Source organism: Macaca fascicularis, chromosome 20 (assembly GCF_037993035.2).
Source record: "Macaca fascicularis isolate 582-1 chromosome 20, T2T-MFA8v1.1".
NCBI lineage: Eukaryota > Metazoa > Chordata > Mammalia > Primates > Cercopithecidae > Macaca > Macaca fascicularis.
In genome coordinates this window covers 70284670-70307107 of record NC_088394.1, presented here as the reverse complement: position 1 = coordinate 70307107, position 22438 = coordinate 70284670, and the positions used below count along the sequence as shown (strand labels likewise).

Here is a 22438-nt window from a genome sequence, read left to right as displayed (position 1 = left end):
TCTAATGGTACCTTTTCAATCTGCTCCCCAACCACTTCAGAGTTTACTCCTATTCTTAAATATGTTGATGATGATTTAGTGCCCCTTTTTTGCTATTCATCTTAGAAGATTAGTAAGATAGAAGGAAAAAGTGCTATCCAGCAGAATGAAGAAACATGCAAACTTCTCATTCAAACACCACGCCCTGTTGTAATGGATAGTGAGCTGAAATATGAGTAGGTGCCACATCTCTGTGTTTCAGTAAAATCTCAAGTGATTGAAGCTAAAATTTACATTTAGTTTCTTATTGAGGCCACAGTTCAAAAGTGCTCTTGGTTTTTCTTGTGGTTTTTTTTTTTTTTTTTTTTTTTTTTTTTTTGAGACGGAGTCTTGCTCTGTCACCCAAGCTGGAGTGCAGTGGCCGGATCTCAGCTCACTGCAAGCTCCGCCTCCCGGGTTCATGCCATTCTCCGGCCTCAGCCTCCCGAGTAGCTGGGACTACAGGCGCCCGCCACCTCGCCCGGCTAGTTTTTTTTGTATTTCTTAATAGAGACGGGGTTTCACCGTGTTAGCCAGGATGGTCTCGATCTCCTGACCTCGTGATCCGCCCGTCTCGGCCTCCCAAAGTGCTGGGATTACAGGCTTGAGCCACCGCGCCCGGCCTTTTCTTGTGTTTTTGTTTTGTTTTGTTTTTTTGAGGAGTCTCGCTCTGTCGCCCAGGCTGGAGTGCAGTGGTGTGATCTCAGCTCACTGCAAGCTCTGCCTCCCGAGTTTACGCCATTCTCCTGCCTCAGCCTCCCTAGTAGCCGGGACTACAGGTGCCCACCACCATGCCTGGCTAATTTTTTTTGTTTGTTTTTTTTTGTTTTTGTTTTTGTTTTTTGAGGCGGAGTCTCGCTCTGTCGCCCAGGCTGGAGTGCAGTGGCGCGATCTCGGCTCACTGCAAGCTCCGCCTCCTGGGTTCCCGCCATTCTCCTGCCTCAGCCTCCCGAGTAGCTGGGACTACAGGCGCCGCCACCACGCCCGGCTAATTTTTTTGTATTTTTAGTGGAGACGGGGTTTCATTGTGTTAGCCAGGATGGTCTCGATCTCCTGACCTCATGATCCGCCCGTCTCGGCCTCCCAAAGTGCTGGGATTACAGGCTTGAGCCACCGCGCCCGGCCTTTTTTGTATTTTTTGGTAGAGACAGGGTTTCACCATGTTAGCCAGAATGGTCTCTATCTCCTGACCTCGTGATCCAGCCGCCTCAGCCTCCCAAAGTGCTAGGATTACAGGTGTGAGCCACCATGCCTGGCCTCTTGAGATGTTTTAAAACTTTTGGTTGCCCAATATTAGGGCCTGCAAAAATGTTTCTCTGTTTCATTAAGTGGGTGTCTGCCACTAGTCTTATTTTTTATCCACTATTTTTCTATGGTTGAATTACAAGTGCTGGAATTTTCAAGCATCTATTCCTCCTTTCACTTTTCAAACTTAACTCTGTTTTGTTGGGCAAAAAAAAAAATATATTTTCCAGGGAATACAGTCCTGGCCCTCTTTCTTTCTTTCTTTCTTTTTTTTTTTTTTTTTTTTTTGAGATGGAGTCTCTCATTGTTACCCAGGCTGAAGTGCAGTGGTGCAATCTTGGCTCACTGTAACCTCCACCTCCTGGGTTCAAGCTGTTCTCCTGCCTCAGCCTCCCAAGTAGCTGGGACTACAGATGCATGCCACCATATTCAGCTAATTTTGGGAGTTTTTTTGTTTATTTAGAGAAGGAGTCTTGCTGTGTCACCCAGGCTGGAGTGCAATGGCTCGATCTCAGCTCGCTGCAACCTCCACCTCCTGGGTTCTAGCAATTATCCTGCCTCAGCCTCCCAAGTAGCTGGGAATACAGGTGCATGCCGCGACACCTGTCTAATTTTTTGTATTTTATTAGAGATGAGCTTTCACTGTGTTGCCCAGGCTGGTCTTGAACTGAGCTCAGGCAGTCCCGCCTCAGCCTCCCAAAGTGATAGGATTACAGGCATGAGCCACCGCGCCTGGCCAATTTTTGTATTTTTAGTAGAGACAGGGTTTCGCCATGTTGGCCAGGCTGGTGTCAAACTCCTAACTTCAAGTGATCCACCCCCCTCGGCCTTCCAAAGCCCTGGGATTACAGACGTGAACCACCGCGCCTGGCCATGGCCCTCTTTTTCGGCATCAAAAAAACTTACTTGGGGTTAAACTGAAAGAATTTTATTCATCTTGACTGTTGAAAATCTCTGCTGTCTCTGAAACCAGTGTGAGACTATTTACTATATTCTCAAGTTTGCCCCTTTAAAAGTAAACCAACTTTCTTTTTTGAACTGAGTTATTTACGTGATCTGGATTTGATACTGGAGTTAGAGGTGGAGAGAACCTGTTGCCTATAGGATAATTCGTCTGGGGCGTGTCCTTCATCCAGCACATTTTGGAAGAGGAGATTGTGTTTGTTTTGCCCTATGGGCATGCTTGTGATAAATAGCTTAATGGGGAGAATGGTCTCTATTGGTTTCAAAGTACAAGTAAAACACTGTTTCTTGTTTATATTCAAAATAAACATTCCCATTTAACTCCTTCCTCTTGTCAGAATTGCCACTTCAGTTTGTCTTAATTTCCCCAAATGCAGTAGGCTCTTTTCCAAACACCCTTCTCTGTTTTATAATTTAAGCTTATAATTCTATTAGTAGGTTTTACTTTTGCCTAAGTTTCAGCATTTTAGGGCTAGTTTGCTTTATTAGCATTTTGTGGTTTGGAATATACTTTGCAGGAACCATCACCATGCAAAACTGCACTGAACATTCTTTTAAACATGTTTCTGTCCCAGACCATAGTGGTTAAGTTTGGATTCTACTGATTTCAAAAACACATGTTCAATCCATAGTTAATTTAGAACACATTAATGTCATGTCAAGAGGTAGGCCAGGTGCAGTGGCTCACGCTTGTAACCCCAACACTTTGGGAGGCCAAGGTGGGCGGGTCACCTGAGGCCAGGAGTTTGAGACCAGCCTGGCCAACATGGCAAAACCCCATCTCTACTAAAAATAACAAAAATTAGCCTGGCATGGGGACGAGCTCCTATAATCCCAGCTACTCAGGAGGCTGAGGCAGGAGAATCACTTGAACCCGGGAGCCAGAGGTTGCAGTGAGCCGAGATCATGTCACTCCACTCCAGCCTGGGTGACAGAGTAAGTCTCCATCTTAAAAGATAAATAGTAATAATAATAATAATAATAATACCATGTCAATAAGTAATATTACACCTTCCCTCCTGTCTCTCCTTGGCCCTTAGGTTTACCTAACAACAATAGTTTTCTGTGTAGCTTGGCTTGGGGTGTGCAGCTGGACTTCACTTCTGCACCTGTTTGTCAGACCTTCCTCCCCAGATTCATCCCCTTGCTGTCCCCTACATTCTTTGCATGGTCACAAGGACTTCCACAGGACCATACCAAAGCTGTAGATGTTAACAGCTCTTTTCACTGCATTTAGAAGTGAGCATTACCTAAGCATTTGGATATGTAGGTATTTTTTTGCAAAACACATTAATCAGGTTTTTCTAAAAGGCACAACAGTCTGAGTAGGGATGACACGCTATTTTTCTTTAAAATGAATATATTCCTAAATGTTCTCCTTGGATATATTTCTAAGCATTTTTCTTTTTTTCTCTCAAGTAAAGAATTAGGAAATCAACAGGAAAATATCAGACATTTTTCTCTTTCATAAATTTTGTTTGATACAAGCATGGAACACTTTGGTAAAAGAGCTACTTTATTTTGAGCAGATTAAAGAATGTGCTGATGAACCGGTTGGAAAAGGTTACATGGTTTCCTGCTTGGTGGATCACCGAGGCAACATCACTGAGTATCAGTGTCACCAGTACATTACCAAGATGACGGCCATCATTTTTAGTGATTACCGTTTAATCTGTGGCTTCATGGATGACTGCAAAAATGACATCAACATTCTGAAATGTGGTAGTATTCGGCTTGGAGAAAAGGTATCTAATACTACATTAGCTTCAACAAAGTGGTCTTAAAAATTCGGTATATGAAAAGCTTTGTATAACTGACGTGGGAAAAATTTAGGACTCGAGTGACCTTAAGTTGAAATTAAAGAAGCTTGTCCAGACAGCCCTAAGAGCTAAGGCTGGTTCACAGTGTATTTCATGTGTTTGTAGCAAAATATTTCAGTACTGTGTGGGAAGCAGAGGAATTAATACCTGCAAAGAGTGGTGTTATCGTCACAATATTTGACCAGCTGCTGGTTACCTATAATGTGCCTCTGGCAAATGAGAGCCCTGAGTTCTCTAATCTTTTTTTTTGAGACAGAGTCTCCCTCTGTTGCCCAGGCTGGAGTACAGTGGTGGGATGTCAGCTCACTGCAGCCTCAGCCTCCTGGACTGCAGCCTCAGCCTCCTGGGTTCAAGTGATTCTCCAGCCTCAGCCTCCCGAGTAGCTGGAACTACAGGCATGCACCACCACCCCCGGCTAATTTTTGTTTTTTTGTTTTTTTTTTTTTTTGAGATGGAGTCTCTCTCTGTCACCCAGGCTGGAGTGCAGTGGCGTGATCTCCACTCACTGCAAGCTCCGCCTCCCGGGTTCACGCCATTCTCCTGCCTCAGCCTCCCATGTAGCTGGGACTACAGGCGCCCACCACCGCGCCCGGCTAATTTTTGTATTTTTAGTAGAGACGGGGTTTCACCATGTTAGCCAGGATGGTCTCGATATCCTGACCTCGTGATCTGCCCATGTCGGCCTCCCAAAGTGCTGGGATTACAGGTGTGAGCCACCGCGCCTGGGCAATTTTTGTGTTTTTAGTAGAGATGGGGGTTTCACCATGTCGGCCAGGCTGATCTTGAACTCCTGACCTCAAGTGATCCACCCGCCTCGGCCTCCCAAAATGCTGGAATTACATGCATGAGCCACTGGTCCCGACTGAGTTCAATAATCTTTCTCTGCATATATCCCACTGTTAGTATAAAAAATATTACTGGCCAGGTGCGGGGGCTCACGCCTGTAATCCCAACGCTTTGGGAGCCCGAGGCGGGTGGATCACAAGGTCAGGAGATCAAGACCATCCTGGCTAACATGGCAAAACCCCATCTCTACTAAAAATCCAAAAAAAAAAAAACAAGTTAGCTGGGCGTGGTGGCAGGCGCCTGTAGTCCCAGCTACTTGGGAGGCTGAGGCGGAAGAATGACGTGAACCCCGGGAGGTGGAGCTTGCAGTGAGCCCAGATGGCGCCACTGCTCTCCAGCCTGGGAGACAGAGCGAGACTCCTCAAAAAAAAAAATTCCTTAGCGTACTGCTGTCTATCTATAAAATGTTGGAAAATTTTAAGATATGTGAAGGTACTTCTAGTTGGTTGGAAGAAAAGTCCTCTCTAAATGTGATATATTATTAATCTTCATCTCAGAACAACTGATTTTAGTAAAGACAGGAAAGAAAATAACTACCTAGCTAGTTTCTCCTTCCACAGTTAGATCTGATCTTATTTTTGGACTTAGTCTGCTGAACAGAAAGTCACAATAGAGATTTGGCCAGGTTTACTCTGAATTTGTTTGCTCAGCAAAAATGAAAAAAACTCCTGAAAAATAATGGATGCCAGTAGGAGAGGGAGCCTGAGACCTCTGGCATCAGCTATTAATTGCTGCTGCTGCTCATTAATCTGCTGTTCAGGAAATATGATGGAAGATAAAAGCCATTTGTCCCTTTGCCCTCTATTTGTTCATGGTTGGCAGGCGTCTATCACTGACAAAGGGGACATGGTGTTAGGATCCTGGAACTGAGTACACAGTTCAAATGAAGGGTTTCTTTCTGCATATTGTCTGGGTGTCACCAAAGCCCTGATGCCCTTTCCTTAATATCAACACAGGGCCTGGTCCCTTATCAGAGTGTACCGCTGAGTTGGTTTTGAAAAACTCTGTGAGCTTGGCATAAATCTTTCAGGCAAATAAAGAAAGGGCAGCTTTAATAAAGAACGCAGTGTTTTCCTTCCCAGCAGACTCTCAAAATGGCACAAAAGCACTTAAGTCACTCTGATGATTCAGGAAGTTCCTCTGACTTTATTTAGGATGTTGAAAATTGTATCCAATTCCAAACCTGACTCCTTTTAAAATCTCCAGTGTTCCAAACATTCTTTTCAGGAATGAGCCATAAGGCTTTTTCACCCTCTTGATGAGTGCTCCATGCAGTAAAGCCAGGCGCTTCAGTCCCTCCGTGGAGTAGTTCTTGCCTGGTAACTACCAAGGTAGCAGCCGACTAGCCTCCTTCTAGCTCTCTGAATTGTCACCTGCATGTATGAGTTACTAAGTCTGTAGTTACTGAAACGATTGCAGAAAATAGTACTGCTGGAGCCAAAAGGCACGACAGGATTGTTTTTTTTTTTTTTTTTTTTTTTGAGACGGAGTCTCAAGCTGTTGCCCAGGCTGGAGTGCAGTGGCGCGATCTCGGCTCACTGCAAGCTCCGCCTCCCGGGTTCCCCCCATTCTCCTGCCTCAGCCTCCTGAGTAGCTGGGACTACAGGCGCCCGCCACCTCGCCCGGCTAATTTTTTGTATTTTTAGTAGAGACGGGGTTTCACTGTGGTCTCAATCTCCTGACCTTGTGATCCGCCCGCCTCGGCCTCCCAAAGTGCCGGGATTACAGGCTTGAGCCACCGCGCCCGGCCCACGACAGGATTGTTTATTCAACTTAGATAAAATAACAAAAATTGTTTCTTTGGACCAAAGATAGAAATGATACTCTTGTTATTTAATCTTTCAGTATGCCTACCAATTGGGTGAAATTTCAGTTTATACCAGATCACTACACCAGCATCAAAGGCTTTCTTGTATTTTGGGGACAGTGAGATGGACTCACACCTGAACTTCTGAAAAAACACCTTCCTTCCTATATCATTCACTGTGTACTACAGCCAAGTTTAAAAAAGAGGGAGGCATGTTCTCAGCTCTTCTCTGCCTTTTCTAAACACCGTAGTTTGCTTTTCTGAAGCCAGTTATTTAGATAGAAAAATTATCCTGAAAATTAATAAAGCAGCTTCTGAACACAGAAGACAACAGGCTTGTCAGTTTCAAATTTGCTGCCACTGAAGCTTGAAACTCTTCTATGAATGGCTTTGACCTGACGTCCTCCAAAAGTCCAAGGAGAGAAGTCATGGTTAATCTCTTTGTACCTTGCCTTTGTATGAACACATAAATGTCATTATTTCAAAACTATGATTTTTTCAAATGTTAATATAAATTTTAGAACAAAGAAGATATATTAATAAAGCCTTTAGAATTTTCTATAATAATACATTTTGTCAAAATAAAAGGGCAGATTTCCAAAAGTAAAGGTATAAATGATTTACATCATCTGAAGAAAAAGACTGTGACTTCCAAGAGAGGAACTTAGTTGCGGACATGTGCCACAGTATTAGTACTTTTATGCTTTTCTCTCAGTAGCTGTATCATTTATTATTTATTATTTCATTTATTATTTCCTGCCTTAACCAGTTAATTTGAGTAATTCTGATATCCCTTTTTCCTTTATCTAGTGAGGTAGATTACAGAAGACAGCGGAAGGATTGAAATAGAGAATGGTTTATAGCAGAGATAAAAAACCGAGTTCTCGCGTACTATTTAGAGATTAGTGTTAGCATCTGTTGTAGGCTGGTTTTTTTTTTTTTTTTTTTTTTTTGGTGGGGGTCATTGTTGTTAAAGGACACGGAATATGGGGAAGAAAAAATACTGCCTATCAAACTTCTAAAAACAGATCAAGGCATTGGCAGTAGATTTTAAAACTAAATGAACTTATTTTCTCATAATATGCAGGTGTGTAGTTCACCTCACTTTAATTCATGTTTGATAACTAACCATGCAGTCTTCGTTGTCAAATATTTGTATGCATTTCAGTTATAAACTCAAATGGGGTACACTAAAAGCTCAGAGACTCTGAGGAACTCCTGAAATACCCTTATTTGAAAAAAGTATCTGAAAGTTACAATGAATGGAAACATCTAGTAGAGGTATTGTTATGACCTAATACCAGTGTAGTCACATACAGTCACACGTCGTTTATCCGTTTATCGATGAGGATGCAACAAGGATACCAGGACACGTTCTGAGAAATGTGTTGTTAGGCGAGTTTATCACTGCGTGAATATCATGGAGGACACTACACACACCTAGATGGTATAGCCTACTACACACCTAGGCTATGTAGTATAGCCTATTGCTCCTAGGCTACAAACCTGTACAGCATGTGGTTATTCTGAAATACTAGAGACATTTATAACACAATTATAGTATTTGTGTATATAAGTACATATAAACATAGGAGAGGTACAGTAAGAAACACAGTATTCCATAGCTGGGTGTGGTGGTACGTGCCTCTAGTCCCAGCTGCTTGGGAGGCTGAGGCAGGAGGATCACTTGAGCCCAGGAGCTTGGGACTGCAGTGAGCTATGATCCCTTCACTGTGCTCCAGCCTGGGTGAAAGAGCAAGACCCTGTCTCTTAAAAAAAAAAATAAAAATAAAAACTAAACAATAACAGCAAAAAAAACAAGTTTTAGGAGATTTTTGTAGGTGTTTAGGAGTTTTTTGTGGGTGAGTGGGTAGGAGTAGGCTCCACCCACTCACCCAGATTAACCCCAGCTCTAGATAAATAAATGAAGGACTGTTAGCTAGACACTTTATGTTCTGCAACTCAAATGAGTTAGTTAACTCCTCTGAGCCTCTGTTCATTCATGTCCACAGTAGATATCAGAGCTGTGTCCTTTCTTCATATGTGTGTCAGGAGATAACATGAAAGCTTTCGTGGAAACCCTTGGAAATTAAGGTGCTATAGACAAATCCTATTAAAATAGAAAAAAATACATTCTTTGGTTGATTTGAAATTTTGTCTGAAGTAGGTGTTACCCTACTTGGTTTTAGGAATCTTTTTTTTTTTTTTTTTGGCCTGAGACAGAGTTCATTCTTGTTGTCTAGGCTGGAGTGCAGTGGTGCTAACTCAGCTCACTGCAACCTCCGCCTCCCAGGTTCAAGCAGTTCTCTCACCTCAGCTTCCTGAGTAGCTGGGGTTATAGGTGGGTGTCACCACACCCAGCTATTTTTTGTATTTTTGGTAGAGACAGGGTTTCACCACACTGGCCAGGCTGGTCTGGAAATCCTGACCTCAGATAATCTGCCCACCTCGGCCTCCCAAAGTGCTGGGATTATAGGCATGAGCCATCACTCCTGGCCATAATCTTTTTATTGTATGTAGATTATTTCATAGATATGTATTTTATTATAACAAGATTTTGAGTGCGTGTGTATAAATAAGTGATAGCACTATATATATTTTATTTTATTTTATTATTATTTTTTTGAGACAGAGCCTCGCACTGTCCCCCAGGCTGGAGTGCAATGGTGCAATCTCAGCTCACTGCAACCTCCACCTCCTGGGTTCAAGCAGTTCTCCTGCCTCAACTTCCCAAGTAGCTGGGATTACAGGTGCACACCACCATACCCGGCTAATTTTTTGTATTTTTAGTAGAGGCAGGGTTTCATTATGTTGGCCAGACTGGTCTTGAACTCTCGACCTCGTGATCTGCCCACCTTGGCCTCCTAAAGTGCTGGGATTACAGGCGTGAGCCACCGCGCTGGGCTGATAGCACTATATTTTAAGATGCTTTGGTTTGCGCTATTAGTGGTTATACCTTAAATTGTTGAAGCATATCTTATAAGTATAGATTAGGACTCTTGAATAGAAAATATTTAGGGGAACTGTCTCATATTTTGCATGAATGAATGTTTGTGGTTGCCATGGGGATGATGAAATGTACAATTAAAGATAATTGGATGGTTTTTAAGAAAACTCTCAAAAGCATTTTGTGTAAACAGTGGTAATCTTGTTAAATCCCATTAAGATAAATCCAAAACATTCAGTTGAGTATTTAACAACAGATTCTACATATTGGGATGTTTGTGGACACTACAGAGTAGGAAAAGGAGAAAGAAGGTCTCTAGTTTCTTAGTGGATTTTGTGGTTTGTTGGTTTTTAACTTGACTGAAAGCACTGTTATTTGGGAAATGCCTGGAGATTTTGGCAGTGTAATTTCAGTATTGAACTATGAACAGAACTTTGAGCTGATGTGGGTTTTTTGTTTTTTGTCTTTTTGTTTTTTTGGGTTTTTTTGAGACAGAGTTTCTCTCTTTTCTCTCTTGTCACCCAGGCTGGAGTACAGTGGCACGATCTCGGCTCACTGCAACCTCTGCCTCCCAGGTTCAAGCGATTCTCCTGCGTCCGCCTCCCGACTCGCTGGGATTACAGGCGCCCACCACTGTGCCCGGCTAATTTTTTGTATTTTTAGTAGAGATGGGGTTTCACCATGTTGGCCAGGCTGGTCTCGAACTCCTTACCTCAGGTGATCCCCCCGCCTCGGCCTTCCAAAGTGCTGGAATTACAGGCGTGAGCCACCGCACCCAGCCCTGTTGTGTTTCTTATGAATTTTTGACATTTTAAATTTTTAAAAGTTCAGGTTCTTATTTCTAGTGCTAGTTAAACTATAATACTTAAACTTCCTAGGATCTCTGTTTCCATTTGTAGCATGCAAGCATTATATTCTAACTGAAGATTATTGAGAGCATTTTCTTTAACTTCCACAGTGTGGTTGGTTCTTATCTGATTTCTCAGCAGAACGTTAATAAGCCAACTCTATGGTGGGGATTTATTACTCTGTGTGTGTGGGGGTGTGTGTGTGTGTTTAGCCAAATGTTGTTTATTTGAAACCCATGTGGTGAAAGTTTTAAAATATTAATATCCTCGCTATTTTAGGATGCACATTCACAAGGTGAGGTGGTATCATGCTTGGAGAAAGGCCTGGTGAAAGAAGCAGAAGAAAGAGAACCCAAGATTCAAGTTTCTGAACTCTGCAAGAAAGCCATTCTCCGAGTGGCTGAACTGTCATCGGATGACTTTCACTTAGACCGGCATTTATATTTTGCTTGCCGAGACGATCGGGAGCGTTTTTGTGAAAATGTGAGTCAGCTCAGAAACTATTCTTTTCTTCCTTTTATTTTTACACATATATAATTTTGTTTTAATTAATTTAATTTTGTTGTTTTTTGAGAGACTGAGTCTCACTATGTTGCCCAGGCTGATCACGAACTTCTGACCTCAAGCAATCCTCCCAGCTCAGCCTCCCTAATTTTTGAGACAGGGTCTTACTGTGTTGCCCAGGCTGGTGTGCAGTGGTGTGATCATGGCTCACTGCAGCCTCCAACTCTGGGTGCAAGCAATTCTTCTGCCTCAGCCTCCCAAGTAGCTAAGACCATAGGAAAGCAGCATCTTGCCTGGCCAATTTTTTAAAAAAATTTTTGTAGAGATGGGGCCTTGCTATATTGCCCAGACTGGTCTTGAACCCCTGGCCTCAGATTGTCGTCCTACCTCTGTCTCTGAAAGTACTACAATTATAGACACGAGCCACTGTGACTTAAATATTTTTTAATACTCTATTCTAACATAAAATAAGCCATCAAGAAACCTCACATGTAGAAAAGTCACAGAAATGGAAGATGAAATTGGTTCCAGTGTAGCAGAAAGTGGTAACTGGGTGCTCAACCTTGATGATTGAACATTTAGTTAACAGCTGGCTTCTGATAATCTCCGCAGAGTATTTTTTCTGCCTTATCTCACTTCTCAATTTCAGTTCTTGAAAGTCTGTTTTATCTGTAGGAATTTTATTTTACCTAGGGTCTTTACATCTACTCAGTGGCTAAAACTTTGACACATTATGTATTTACATGTTTTTGTCTAAGGTGAAGAAAATAGCAGGTGGCTAATTTTTAAAACCAAATCCTTGATTACCACCTGCTGACTCTATAGAACAGCCTTCTAACACTTTAAATAGAATAGTCCCTCCATCCTTACAACAAAGTACTGAAAGTAACTTGTGTACACTTCCGCTCTGCCTGCTGGTTTGCATTAACAGCTTTAACCATCAGAGCCACTGATGTAAGAGTTTTGTTAACTCTAGCATACATTTGTAAGAAAGAAGACTCAGAGGTCGGGTGCGGTGGCTCACGCCTGTAATCCCAGCCCTTTGGGAGGCCAAGGCAGGCCGATCACTTGAGGTCAATAGTTCGAGACCAGCCTGGCCAATATGGTGAATCCCCATCTCTACTAAAAATACAAAAGTCAGCTGGGCAGGGTGGCGGGTGCCTCTAATCCCAGTTACTTGGGGTTCTGAGGCAGGAGAATTGCTTGAACCCAGGAGTCAGAGGTTGCACTGAGCTAAGATTATGCCACTGCACTCCAGGCTGGGCAACAGAGCAAGACTCTATCTCAAAAAAAAAAAAAAAAAAAAGACTCAGACTCTGACACTTCTCTTGGTTCCCTAATTAACAAAATATATTTGAGAACAAATGACAGACTCCAGATATCATGGGAATATTTTTTTCATCTTTACTGCAGTCACTGTTTTTGTTAAAAGCCTATTAAATCTTATAAATGGCAGAACTGTTTGTCCAAAGGTACTTACCATTATAAATAATCATTTAATAGAAAGTTCTATATGCGATTGTGGATAATGTTCAGCATAACTATTTAGCTAAAGTAATAATAATGTGTATGTTCCATCTTATAGACACAAGCTGGTGAGGGCAGAGTGTATAAGTGCCTCTTTAACCATAAATTTGAAGAATCCATGAGTGAAAAGGTAAGTATTACTTTGAAACTAATGAATGTTCTATTTGTTTTTTAAAAACTTTCTCAGCCGGGCGCAGTGGCTCACACCTGTAATCCCAGCACTTTGGGAGGCTGAGGCAGGTGGATCCATGGGGTCAGGAGTTCAAGACCAGCCTGGCCAAGATGGTGAAACCCCGTCTCTACTAAAAATACAAAAATTAGCTGGGGGTGGTGGTGGGTGCCTGTAATCCCAGCTACTCCGGAGGCTGAAGCAGGAGAATCGCTTGAACCCGGGAGGAGGAGGTTGCAGTGAACTGAGATCGTGCCACTGCACTCCAGCCTGAGTGACATAGTGAGACTCTGTCTCAAAAAAAAAAAAAAAAAAAAGCTTTCTCAATCTCTCAAACAATATTCTTATAATCTTATACCAAAATGTAAGTGACTGATAAGCTCACTCCTTTCAGAGGCCAGGTACTTGGGTTTAAGCATATTTGGCTGAAACCAAGAAAATGAAACCCTGATTGTGATATCTAGATAGTGAGAAGCCAAGTAGGGTTATCAGTGTGGTTGTTTTTTCAGGTTTGTTTTTTTTTGTTGTTGTTGTTTTTTGTTTTTTTGTTTTTTTGAGGTGGAGTCTTTCTCTGTCACCCCGGCTGAGGTGCAGTAGCGTGATCTCGGCTCACTGCAGCCTCTGCCTCCCGGGTTCAAGCGGGTCTCTTGCCTCAGCCTCCCTAGTTGCTATGACTACAGGCACCTGCCAGCATGCCCGGCTAATTTTGTATTTTTAATAGAGACAGGGTTTCACCATGTTGGCCAAGCTGGTCTTGAACTCCTGACCTCAGGTGATCCACCCCCCTCTGACTGTGGTTTTATATAAAATTCTCAGTATGATTTTATATAAAATTCTCAGATGTTACTTTGTTTGGGGAGTAAAATCAAAGAATTTTATATAAAACCACACTAAGGCCAGCCCTGCCTCCTCAAGAAGTTTAGGTTAACCGAATCAATGTGCTTTCTAGGCAATTAGCTATTTAATTTTTCAGCAGCTATATCATTAAGCATCCTCTTTTAGTTCTTTGTCCCTGGATGAATGCAAGAATCGTTGATGGCTTATGAAATAATTAATTTTGCTATCTTGTCATTTACTTTCCTATGTAGCTGAAGAAATGTTTCTCATTTCCTTTTTCTTTTATCATTTGAACAGTCTTATTCAAATCTTATATCATTGTTCAGATGATATAGAATAATTGAATAATTGTATTTTAAAGCATTGACCAGAATATCCCAAATGTTGTGTTGTTTTTTTGAGACGGAGTCTCACTCTGTTGCCCAGACTGGAGTGCAGTGGCACAGTCTTGGCTCACTGCAAGCCCCGCCTCCCAGGTTCATGCCATTCTCCTGCCTCAGCCTCCCAGTAGCTGGGACTACAGGCGCCCACCACCACACCCGGCTAATTTTTTGTGTTTTTAGTAGAGACGAGGTTTAACAGTGTTAGCCAGGATGGTCTCGATCTCCTGACCTCGTGATCCGCCTGCCTCAGCCTCCCAAAGTGCTGGGATTACAGGCGTGAACCACCGCGCCCGGCCCCAAATGTTATGTTAGTTGCCACTTTGATGCTGGTGAAATTTATGTTACAGGTATTGTTAAGGTGGAAAAGAATGCTATGTGTCAGATTAATGTATTGGGATCTGTGAGATATTTACTTATTTTGGGCAGCTGCTATTGCAGCAGCAACTAGCCAGTGACTACAGAATTTCTAGGTTCTCCACCCACTCACCCCTGTCTCATGCCACACTAGTTTAGCTCAATTGTGAAAATTTTAACCAAACTTAAAGATAGATATGTTGGTAATAACTGCAGTTGTTGACATGTACTTGGCTGAGTCGCCATGCTCATCTTAGAGCTACACGTCAACAGTAAAGTTACATGAGTGGTCTCACGGCTGTTGCTGTACTCTTTCCTCAGTGTCGAGAAGCACTCACAACCCGCCAAAAGCTGATTGCCCAGGATTATAAAGTCAGTTATTCATTGGCCAAATCCTGTAAAAGTGACTTGAAGAAATACCGGTGCAATGTGGAAAATCTTCCGCGATCGCGCGAAGCCAGACTCTCCTACCTGCTAATGTGCCTGGAGTCAGCTGTACACAGAGGTAGCATTCTTTTTTTCTTTAATCATTTCTGTTCCTTTTTGGATTCATACTCTAAAGCTTTATATATATAAATATTAGTTTCCGCCCATATTTGCTTTTTTGAGTATTTTTCTTGTTGTTTATATTTTATTTTTTTTGAGATGGAGTCTCACTCTGTCACCCAGGTTGGAGCTCAGTGGCGTGATCTCGACTCACCGCAACCTCCGCCTCCCGAATTCAAACGATTCTCCTGCCTCAGCCTCCCAAGTAGCTGGGATTACAGGCGAGCGCCACTACACCTGGCTAATTTTTGTATTTTTATTAGAGACAGGGTTTCACCATGTTGGTCAGGCGGGTCTTGAACTCCCGAACTTCGGTGATCCACCCACCTCGGCCTCCCAAATTGCTGGGACTACAGGCGTGAGCCACCTGGCAATTTTTTTTTTTTAAATAGAGATGGGGTTTTGCCATGTTGGCCGGCCTGGTCTCAAAACTGCTGCCTTCAAGTGATCCTCACACCTTGGCCTCCTGGAGTGCTGGACCACCATGCCCAGCTGAATAGTTTTCTTCTTTTTTTTTTTTTTTTTTTTTGAGACGGAGTCTTGCTCTGTCACCAGGCTGTAGTGCAGTGATGCAATCTCAGCTCACTGCAACCTCCAACTGCCTAGTTCAGCCTCTGGAGTAGCTGGGATTACAGGCATGCACTACCACGCCCAGCTAATTTTTGTATTTTTAGTAGAGATGGGGTTTCACCATGTTGGCCACGATGGTCTCGATCTCCTGACCTCGTGATCCACCTGCCTTGGCCTCCCAAAGTGCTGGGATTACAGTTGTGAGCCACTGCGCCCGGCCTAGTTTTCATTTTTGAAATACACATTGTGCAATATTTTGGGGAGACTCAGGGTAGCACGATTTAGCACAAGGGTCAGACTTGGCTTCAAATTTTGGCTTTATCACTAAACTAACTGTCTGGGTGACCAGTTTTTGATTTAGTTTTGTTTTGTTTTAATCTTTTTATTTTAAGTTTTCCCCATTGGCATTTATAGCTCAAAGAAGTTGGGGGAGCCTATAGTGAATATCTGAAATGTAGTCTTTTCTGAAAGCTTTAATTGTGTAGGCCAGTGGAGATTGTTCTTTGGCTTTCATTTTTACCCCAATAGTTATTGAGAAGGCTTCCATGGGCAAAGCATTTGCATTATTACTGCAGTAGTGTAAAACCTGTTTCATGCAGAACACTGACAGGAGAAGCCTGAATATCTGGAGTCTAAGCCTATTTTATGTTGCTAAAGTTTTTGCTAATTCTAAGCTTTTCAGATGTTAGCATGACTGATAGGTATATTATATGACACATAGAAATATGTACTTTTAATAGGTGGTGATTTCTGATGCTAATGCATAGCATCACCTTTCGTAATGTTATGACTTACATCCTAACTTAGGGCGACAAGTGAGCAGTGAGTGCCAGGGGGAGATGTTGGATTACCGACGCATGTTGATGGAAGACTTTTCTCTGAGCCCTGAGATCATCCTAAGCTGTCGGGGGGAGATTGAACACCATTGTTCCGGATTACATCGAAAAGGGCGGACTCTACACTGTCTGATGAAAGTAGTTCGCGGAGAGAAGGGGAACCTTGGAATGAACTGCCAGCAGGCGGTAAGGAGACATTTGCTATTGCCATTTTGAATGTCACATTTATCAGCTGAGGAGCCTCTTCCTGATGCTGTCCTACCTTGCTTTATATGGATCATTTGTGATATCACATTGAACATTAGGTACTAATGACCAGAAACTGCACGTTGCTTTTTCAGGCGTATCTTAGTAAGAATGTGGCATTTGCTACACAGAGCAAAAGTTTGAGCTCATAATCAATAAAAAGAATCGTCTTCTTAGATAGATAGAATGCATTCTTTGCTAGAGTTCCTAGAGAAAGGGCAGCTTGCTAGACTGGATTTCCTAAACTCAGAATCAAGGCAAACCCGGTTCCAATCAATGAGGACAGGCCCTCTACCAAGAGAGAATTTGCCTGTTATAATAGGTTTGATTGAGTTGAGGCTGAAAAAGAGTTGATATGAATTGAAATTTTTTCTAAGAGTTTCTTTCTGTTACTGATTTGCAGCATGGCATGAATTCCTAGCCTGAGGGATTAAGAGAGCATGTCGTTTTTGAAATCACACTATCTTTTCTTCATATACTAGGGCAACTATGCATGGAAGAGCCATTTTCTTTTCAATTTAATTTAATGTTAAGTTCCAGGATACATGTGCAGGATGTGCAGGTTTGTTACATGGGTAAACATGTGCCATCATGGGAGTCCTTTTTCTGTCCCTAAACCTCACGGCATACTTTGGGAAAATAAAGTTCTTCTTGATTTAGCGTTCATAAACAGTTGAATAACTATAGGTCAGGTACGAAACACAAAGTTAATATATTAGAGATTTAGTACATCTCTTTCATTCCTGTTGTCCATGTTGATTACTTTTTACTGGATAGGAGTCTTAGAGCAACTTAACATACCACAGGCACCAGTGTGCCCTGTGCAGTGAACTTTCCTTTAGGGAGCACGAGAGATAGTTTCACTTTATATCCTAGAATAGTAGAAACTTGAGGCTCTCCTCCCTCAGTGTAACTTTAGAAAACCACAGTCAGTCTATTATTTTGTAGTTGGCATTTTTATTAAAAACTGGATATCAACTTGAATTGTATTTTCCTGATAATCATGTAAAATCAGATTTTTACAGTCTGAAACAAAACTTTGCAGTCTGAAACACAACAGTTTTATAGAATTTGGACGTGGAGTAAAATTATATCTTAGCTTTAGTTACTCACCTTGGCCCAGAGTAGACACCAGTGCACGTGTGCATGCATGTCTGTATGTATGTGCACATGCATGCATGTCTATGCATCCCGTGGTGGAAAAATAGACAAATTTCTAACTTTTTAAAAATACCAACCTGGGCAGGAGGGAAGGCTTCTGGAATCTGCTGTTTGATTTTGCCACAGTGTTGTTGCTAAGGTGCAGTTGTTGCTGGTGACTGCCTTGGGAAACCTCTGTGCCAGTGTAGGTCCTGGGACCCAGACCAAAAATGAATCAGGAGACAGCCTATATTTGCATTTCATCCTTAGAGCAGCATGGAAAGGTTGTTGGGAGAGGGTTAGGAATGAACCTACCTACCTTTTTTTTTTTTTTTTTTTTTTTAGAGTCTCACTCTTGTTGCCCAGGCTGGAGTGCAGTGGCACAATCTCTGCTCACTGCAACATCTGCCACCGAGGTTCAAGTGATTCTCCTGCCTCAGCCTCCTGAGTAGCTGGGATTACAAGCGCCCACCACCACGCCCAGCTAATTTTTGTATTTTTAGTAGAGATGAGGTTTCACCATGTTGGCTAGGCTGGTCTCGAACTCTGGACCTCAGGTGATCTGCCCGCCTCAGCCTCCCAAAGTGCTGGGATTACAGGTGTAAGCCACCATGCCTGGCCTAAACCTGTCTTTTTACTGAGGCTACACTTGTAGTAAAGGATACAGAAAAAAGAAAATAGACTGGTTTGACTTTATTTCAAGGCACCTAATTCACACCCAGGGCTTTTTAAAATTTAGCTTGTTGAAAGAACTAGTGACTCAACTTGAAAGATACCTATGTACCACCCACATCACCCTTTGGGCCCAGAAGAAAAGTACTTTCCAAATCTAGAGGGTTGCTTCAAGTAATGAAACATATGGTTTTGCCCATATTAAATTTAGCCAAGTGGGGCTGGGCGTGGTGGCTCACTCCTGTAATCCCATCACTGTGGGAGGCCGAGGCAGGCAGATCGCTTGAGGTCAGGAGTTCATGACCAGCCTGGCCAACATGGTGAAACCCCGTCTCTACGAAAAATACGAAATTAGCTGGGCGTGGTGGCAGGTACCTGTAGTCCCAGCTACTCGGGAGGCTGAAGCAGGAGAATCGCTTGAACCTGAGAGGCAGAGGTTGCAGTAAGCCAAGATCACACCACTGCACTCCAGCCTAGGCAACAGAGCAAGACTCCATCTCAAAAAATAAAAAAATTAAAACATTAAAATAAAATAAAAAATAAATTTAGCCAAGTGGGAAAGAAGCACTTTATTTTCATTTTTATGGACCCAGGGTTTTTAGATTTTGCCCACAAAAATTGAAGGCCTAAATGATTCAAAGGGAGAAAAATGTCCTTAGTCTTCTACTACAGTATCCATCCCCAGTCAAATTGACGAATATTTTAGAATAATTCATTTTGGGGGAGTTTCTTTTATTTTTTGTTGTTGTTTTGTTTTTTAAGTGATGGGGTCTCACCATGTTGCCCATGCTGGTCTCAAATGACTGGGCTAAAGCAGTCTGCCTGCTTTGGCCTCCCAGACTACTGGGATTACAGGCATGAGCCACTGTGCCTGGCCCCTTTTTTCTTTCTTTTTCAAATTTTTCTTCCTAATACAGCAGACTTCAATACCTGTCTGTGGTTGACCATTAGTTTTCCCTGTTCTCTGCTTGGTGATTGATTTAGTGATTTCTCAACAAGTAGTAAGCTGTAAAGCATAAGGATAGTTATCATCTTGTTGAGTACCTACTCTCCCAAATGTACCATAATCATGAACTGTGAAATTCTCTTCATTCATGGCTGAACAAGTGTGGGCCCAGGCTCTCCTAGGCCAAAGATAACTGCCAGTCTTATTCTCTAGTCATCTCTCTGAAGCATTTTCCCAGGTTTTCCTAAGCATGCCAGGGGCTGGAATAGTTGTATAATCATGTAGCAATTCCCATTTTCAGTGTTTATTTCCCACGCTACTATCACTAAATTCCAGAGTGGCAATGATCCCTGGAGCTGTTAGCCCACTAGGCTCTGGAGGGCATCCATTTTCGCCTGTAAATAGTTGCAGTCTAGTGCATGTATTGTTTCTTAAAGTTTGTCTGTCAGTTGTGGATATTTAACTGATACAGTTCTTTCAGAGACTTGCAGACTCTCATGTTGCTTCCAACTTTTCTCAGAAAAAGATGTAGATACTTTGGTCTTTGTCAACAAATGTCATAAGTAATGTTGGTAATCATTCGATAGTAATTTTCCTACCAGCTAACCACGGCATGTTGTAGCTTTCCCAAATTGCCACCAAGAATTTTTGGTATAAATAACTTCTATCCTAGAATATTGGAAATCTTTCATGTTTGTCTCATCTGGATTACCAGCTTCTTTCAGGATAATAGAAGTTTGTGTTTTTTTCCTTTATTTCCTTTTGATTATGGTTCTCTGATAAATTTGTGATCTAACCTATGATCCCACAGTTGTTCCAGTGAAGGCCCTGTGGGATCATAGGTTACATGTATGAGTGTCAGAGGACAAATCAGTGACACAGCAGGGTTCCAGTTTTTTAACTTGACAAAAGGGAATGCAAACCAGTAAGGATTATAGTTTTCAAATTTGCTTTCTATTATTAAAGATTTCTGCCCCAAGTCTGGGTGTGGTGGCTCACACCTGTAATCCCAGCACTTTGGGAGTTCGAGGCGGGCGGATCACTTGAGTTCAAGACCAGCCTGGCCAACGTGGCGAAACCTCGTCCCTGCTAAAAATACAAAAGTTAGCCGGGAGTGGTGGCACATGCCTGTAGTCCCAGCTACTTAGGAGGCTGAGGCGGGACAATCACTTGAACCCGGGAAGTGGAGGTTGCAGTGAGTGGAGATCATGCCACTGCACTCCAGCCTGGGTGACAGAGCGAGACTCTGTCTCAGGGGGAAAAAATAAAAAAAGATTTCTACCCCAAAATACCATCTGCTACTTATCTGTAGTAATAATGATCTTTCATGGCTGTAACATGCTTTGCAGTTTACCTAGTATTCTCCCATATATTATTATTTCTTACAGTTTTCTGCAGTGAAAGAAACTAAAACTAAATCAGTTTGTCCATGTTCTCAAAGCTAATCTGTCACAGCCAGAACTATTAATAGAACTCAGTTCTTTTGATTTTAATTGAGAGCTTTTTCATCAACACCTCAAGTGCCTTTAAGGCAGGAAAAAAATGTGAAGTACCTATTCTCCTGTCTTTCCTTTATTCCGTGACAAGACGGAAAAGTAAACGATAAAGAATATAGTCACATTTCCAGCTGCATAATGACAAGTATTTTTCTATGTACTTAAAATGAGCAAGCTCTGGTTTACCTCTTGGTTATAGAAAAATAGTTGAGGAAAATGGGACATTATAAATACCATAATCTTGTTTTTTGTAGTTGATATTTCTGCAAGTTAAATGAAATTGCACATCTGCTTTTAATAAAGCACAGCACACTTGACTTAATACCATTGTCTTCGCAGCAAAATTCAAATTCTGGATTCTTATGACCCAGTTAGGTCTCTGACTGAAAATGTTCTTTATTTACTCTTTTCCACTCATTTCTGGCTTCGCTGGGAGCACCAGGTTTAGTAATTTGATTAACAAATAGGCAGATAAAAGCAAAGAGGCAGCCTTCGTGTTCATGTTGTAAAGACCTCTAGGGATTATTAAGAACATAGATAAGCAGTCCCTACAATGACTCAAACAGAAAAATTTTCTGTCAAGGTGGAGAAACCAGTTGGAAAAGTATTTGGCAAGGGCTCTTGAGCTTGGCTAGTGACAACTGTAGACAACTTTATTGGAGTACATTGTGGCAAATAGGACTGAGCAACTGATTGTATGAAGACACTGCTCTTCCCTAGCACCTAAGTGACTTTCTTCCTTCTTAATTTGTTTTAATTCAGCTTCAAACACTGATTCAGGAGACTGACCCTGGTGCAGATTACCGCATTGATCGAGCTTTGAATGAAGCTTGTGAATCTGTAATCCAGACAGCCTGCAAACACATAAGATCCGGAGACCCAATGTAGGTTATCTTCTTCGTGGTATTTATCCATATTGTATTTTATTTGGCAGCACAGGGAACATTCCTTCAAATGACTTTTGGGTGGTTTGACATCTTAACTGAAATTTTGTTGAACAGGTTGAACATATACCAACTTTTATTAAAACTAGTATTGGAATTAAAACCTGGGATCTGCCTGATCCATGTAGAGACATGTAGACCCAGTATTGTGATGGTGTTTATCGACAGTGACTGAGCATATATGGACCTATATATTAGGTTACTGAATATTTTATATCACGATCAAATAAAAATGAAAGAGAGAAACATTCAGGATAGGTGGTACATACTTTGGCACTCTGTACTTTTCATCCTAGTTGTATATTGACTCATTGTATACATTGACTACTTGGTAATCGTTAGAAAATACTTGAAACAGAAAATAGAAATAGAAAACAAAATGTGGTAGTTGGAGGCAGTAGTAATGGACAAAATGAATACTAGAGTTGCAGCCAAGACCTAGAAAAGCTAAATAAATGCTATATTAAAGTATTAATTCTCATTTTGTTTTTTATGATGTAAAAACAGCTCTTAAACCATGGCTGGACGCAGTAGCTCATGCCTATAATTGTAGTGCTTTGGGAGGCCAAAGTGAGAGGATCACTTGAAGCCACGAGTTTGAAACCAGCCTGGGCAATATAGCTAGGCCACATAAAAGTTTTTAAAATCAGCTGGTATGGTGGTGCATGCCTGTAGTCCCATCTGCTTGGGAGGTTAAGGTGGGAGGATTGCTTGAGCCCACGAGTTCAAGGTTACAGTGAGTTATGATCATACCACTGCACTCCAGCCCAGATG

At 41.9% G+C, this 22438-nt stretch overlaps 1 protein-coding gene across 2 annotated transcripts in view; it reads left to right on the top strand.

The window, feature by feature from the left end:
* The window catches only part of GLG1 (golgi glycoprotein 1), a 159485-nt gene that overhangs the window by 103210 nt on the left and 33837 nt on the right, over positions 1 to 22438 (top strand). For both annotated transcript variants that reach the window (XM_005592540.5, XM_065537160.2), the window contains exons 4-9: positions 3756 to 3971; positions 10774 to 10977; positions 12584 to 12655; positions 14590 to 14773; positions 16192 to 16406; positions 21483 to 21604. In XM_005592540.5, the coding sequence (XP_005592597.3) occupies positions 3756 to 3971; positions 10774 to 10977; positions 12584 to 12655; positions 14590 to 14773; positions 16192 to 16406; positions 21483 to 21604 (1013 nt within the window). The remainder of the gene's footprint in view (positions 1 to 3755; positions 3972 to 10773; positions 10978 to 12583; positions 12656 to 14589; positions 14774 to 16191; positions 16407 to 21482; positions 21605 to 22438) is intronic.